Here is a 3,739-nt window from a genome sequence, read left to right on the forward strand (position 1 = left end):
CGGCCTCTCCGCGCTGCCCCGCATCCCCGGCCATGGCGCCCGCGAAGGCCGGCGGCAAAGGGGCCCTGGTGCTGCAGTGCGAATGGGAGCGCTGCTCGTACGTGGCCTCGCAGATGGAGGAGTTTTGCGAGCATGTGGCGCAGCACCTGCAGCAGCACCTGGCCAAGGAGCGCCGGGACGAGATGGACCCTCTCGGTAAGGCGCTCGCAGCCTCGACCGCTGCCCTCCCTCTTGTCTGAGCTATTGCGTTGTGAGAGGATCTTCCTCTCCGCGGCGCTGCCTGCTGCTGCGCTGCAGCCTCATGAGAATAACTGCGGTGTTTCTGTTTGCTGCAACCTGAGCTTTACTTGGAACGTTCCCATCAGGCTGGTGCAGTGTGAATACCTCCTGTTTGTGTTGCAGAGGAATACACGTGTTTGTGAAAAAAAAAAGTTCCCTGGAGAGCTCAGCTGACCTCACTCGCCACGTCTATTTCCACTGCTACCACACCAAGCTGAAGCAGTGGGGGCTGCGGGCCCTGCAGAGCCAGTCAGATGTGAGCCATTGCCAGCTGGATTTCCAGAGCCGCAATATCATTCCTGAGATCCAGGACAACTTCCTGTGTCTGTGGGAGTACTGTGAGGTGAGAACGGGGGACCCAGTTTTGCTTTCGTATAGTTCACCTTTGATGTGACAGCCAAGGGAAGGAGAGCTGCTTTTGTCCTGCAGCTCACCTGCCTGTTGCCTGTGTTTGTACCTGTGTGAGAGCGCCTGTTGTGCTCTAGCTTATCTCTTCACCCTGTTTTGTCTGTCCCTGCTCCCCAACAGAGATCATTTGATAATCCCGAGTGGTTCTATCGGCACGTGGAGGATCACAGCTTCTGTTCAGAGTACAAGGCAAGAGGGAAGGAGAACCATGTGGTCCTCTGTGGTTGGAAAGGTTAGTGGGTGCATGCAAGGCTTCTCTACAGAGCTTTGCACAGGGCTGGATTGCAAATGTTGTACAGGAAAACCCTGTGCTCCTTCACAGTGTTTCAGAGAACCTCTTGAACTTCAGAAGTACGGGAGCATGGTCACAACAGTGAAATGTTCCTGTAGAATTTCCTTCAGGGAATCCAGTTGAGTGCTTAATATTGAACTTCTCATTTGTATTTAATTAGTACCTAGAAGAAAAGGCTCAGTGTTTTTCCCAATAATTTCTTTGGCCTGTATTTGCTCACTTGCCTTAGCTGCTTGCAGGGGACACATACACTAGTGATCTCATCCTGCTGTGTGACCCTCCTCTGTGGGCTTTTTGCAGTTGGTCTTTGCTAGCCAAAACAGAAGTGAGAAGCCTGCCACTGACTCAGGTTGCAGATCGTGGCCCATGTGTGAAGGATCTCAGTGTCCTTCTGTCGTTTCTCTTTAGACTGCGATTGCACCTTCAAGGGGCGCTGCAAACTGCGGGAGCACTTGCGCAGCCACACACAGGAGAAGGTGGTGGCCTGTCCTACCTGTGGCGGGATGTTTGCCAACAACACCAAATTCTTTGACCATATCCGCCGTCAGACTGCCCTGGACCGTAAGCTCCTGTGGGTGGGTTGTAAGCAGCCCTCTGCCTGGCTGGGCCAGTTGGTTTCCTAGAGATGCCTGTTCTCTGCAAGCCAAGAGCACAAGTGTGCGTGGAAGCGGCCTGGCTTTTCTGGTGGCTGGGAACTCAGCCACTGCTACAGGCAGAGCTCTTCCTCCTGTGAGGCCCCAGGGCTGAAGTCAAAGGCAGCAGCTGGGCTCTTATAGCAGCACTGGGATTTGCTTGCTGAGTTCTGTTGTGCCGTGCTGATGCGTGTGTGTGTGTGTGTGTGATGGTTGCTCCCCATTTCTTGCACTGGCAGCACAAGGAAGCTGTTCAAAGGGGAGGTAGATCGGTCTTTGCAAGTGATTTTGTTTGTCTGGCTTTGTAGTCAGTTTCTGCTGTCTGCCTGGAGAGAAGGATTCCCAATTGTGCTGTAGCTACCTCTTTTTCTCACTTGCTGTTCTTTGTGCTGTTCTCTCTGCTCTGATGTCTTTTCTCACCACCCCCTCCTCTTTCTCCCTGGTCCTGATGCTGCAGAGCAGAGGTTTCAGTGTTCTCACTGCTCCAAGAGGTTTGCCACAGAGAGACTGCTCCGTGACCATATGAGGAACCATGGTGAGTAAAGACCCCTTCTGCCAGCTGAGGCCCTGAAGCATGTGTGCTCTTCCCTGCTTTGTGGTAATGTTTTGCACTCATTCTTTCACACAGTGAACCATTACAAGTGCCCAATGTGTGACATGACCTGCCCGCTGCCCTCCTCCCTGCGCAATCACATTCGTTTTCGGCACAGTGAGGAGCGGCCATTCAAGTGTGACTACTGCGACTACAGGTAAGGACCAGGGTTTTCCACGCTGGTGATGGGGAAGCACCTGGGGGGACATGTGTGTGTGCTACACAGTGTTCAACTTTGTTCCCTTATCATTTCCTTTTAGCTGCAAGAATCTCATTGACTTGAGGAAACACATGGAAACACACAGCAAAGAGCCAGCCTATCGCTGCGAGTTTGAGGCTTGTAGCTTCACTGCACGTTCCCCCTGCTCCATCAAACTGCACTGCCGGAAAGTCCATGAGGTACACAGGGAACAGAGGCCTATTCTGCTGCGTACTGAGAGCTGCTAGTTCAACATGCTGTACAGATGCATGAGGAAAAAAGCTAGTCTTGTGAAGTGCTCCAGGCTGACTAGGGCTGTAGAAATGTGTGGTCAGGTTGCATTCCTCTCTTACTGTTGCAATGGTATGTCATATCAGTCTTCTCAGAGAACCTGATTCCTCCTTCCAGGCCCTCTGATCAGGCTCATGGGGTACTCACATCCCTTTCTCTGCCCTTCAGGGTGACTGCGAACCCCGGTACAAGTGCCATGTCTGTGACAAGTGCTTCACACGTGGAAACAACCTCACTGTCCACCTCAGGAAGAAACATCAGTTCAAATGGCCCTCAGGACATCCTCGCTTCAGGTACTGGCCAGCCTTAGCTTCTCATTGCCTCCTCTCTAGTGCAAGAGACAGCTGAAACCACATCCTGTATCTTGCTGGAGCAGAGACCTGGCAGTGCTTGGGCTCTGATATTTACCTATAATGTGCTCAAGACCAATGTACTTTTAGGGATTTTATCTTACTTGCCCAATATCATGTATGCAGCACTGGGCATTGCAACCAGTGTGTAGCTTTGTAGTGCCCCCTCCCTTCCTTGGCTGCAGCTTCAGGCTGCTACCTGTCTTGTGGGAAGGGGCTGTAGTGTGGCTGGCTCCATCACCCCTACCTGTCTCTGCTCAGGTACAAGGAACATGAGGATGGCTACATGAGGCTGCAGCTGGTGCGTTACGAAAGTGTGGAGCTGACAGAGCAGCTACTGAAGGAAAGAGAGAAGCGGGGTGAGGCCCTGGATGGCTCAGCTGAGTGTGTGGTGCTGTCTGAGGGTGAGGGCAACCTGCAGGGCATCATTCTGGAGGCCCCAGCAGAGCCTCATCCACCTGAATACCATGTTCCTGAGCTGCAGGTGACCCTGCTACCCCCAACCCCTCGCTGTGCTGCCAACCCTGAGCCAGCACAGCCCAGTGCCTTCCCAGGAGCAGAACTGTCATCGGGGCAAGAACCTGGCACCCCAGCCAACCCCGTCATCCATGTGGTGAACAGGACCAATGAGCATGGGGAGACTGAGACTGTGTATTATGTCATGGCCAGCACCTCATCAGAGGAGCAAGTGGCAGC

General features: G+C 53.2%; 1 protein-coding gene across 1 annotated transcript in view; it reads left to right on the top strand.

The window, feature by feature from the left end:
• Window positions 1–32: 32 nt before the first annotated feature.
• The window catches only part of LOC104409672 (histone H4 transcription factor-like), a gene marked incomplete at its 3' end in the record, with an annotated part of 7,237 nt that continues 3,530 nt past the window's right edge, over window positions 33–3,739 (top strand). The window contains 10 exon segments of the mRNA XM_010019606.1: window positions 33–195; window positions 403–426; window positions 429–622; window positions 808–919; window positions 1,388–1,540; window positions 2,069–2,146; window positions 2,240–2,360; window positions 2,464–2,602; window positions 2,862–2,986; window positions 3,305–3,731. Coding sequence (XP_010017908.1) covers window positions 33–195; window positions 403–426; window positions 429–622; window positions 808–919; window positions 1,388–1,540; window positions 2,069–2,146; window positions 2,240–2,360; window positions 2,464–2,602; window positions 2,862–2,986; window positions 3,305–3,731 — 1,536 coding nt within the window.

The sequence above is a fragment of the Nestor notabilis genome, unplaced genomic scaffold (genome assembly GCF_000696875.1).
Source record: "Nestor notabilis isolate BGI_N333 unplaced genomic scaffold, ASM69687v1 scaffold17568, whole genome shotgun sequence".
NCBI classification, from domain to species: domain Eukaryota; kingdom Metazoa; phylum Chordata; class Aves; order Psittaciformes; family Psittacidae; genus Nestor; species Nestor notabilis.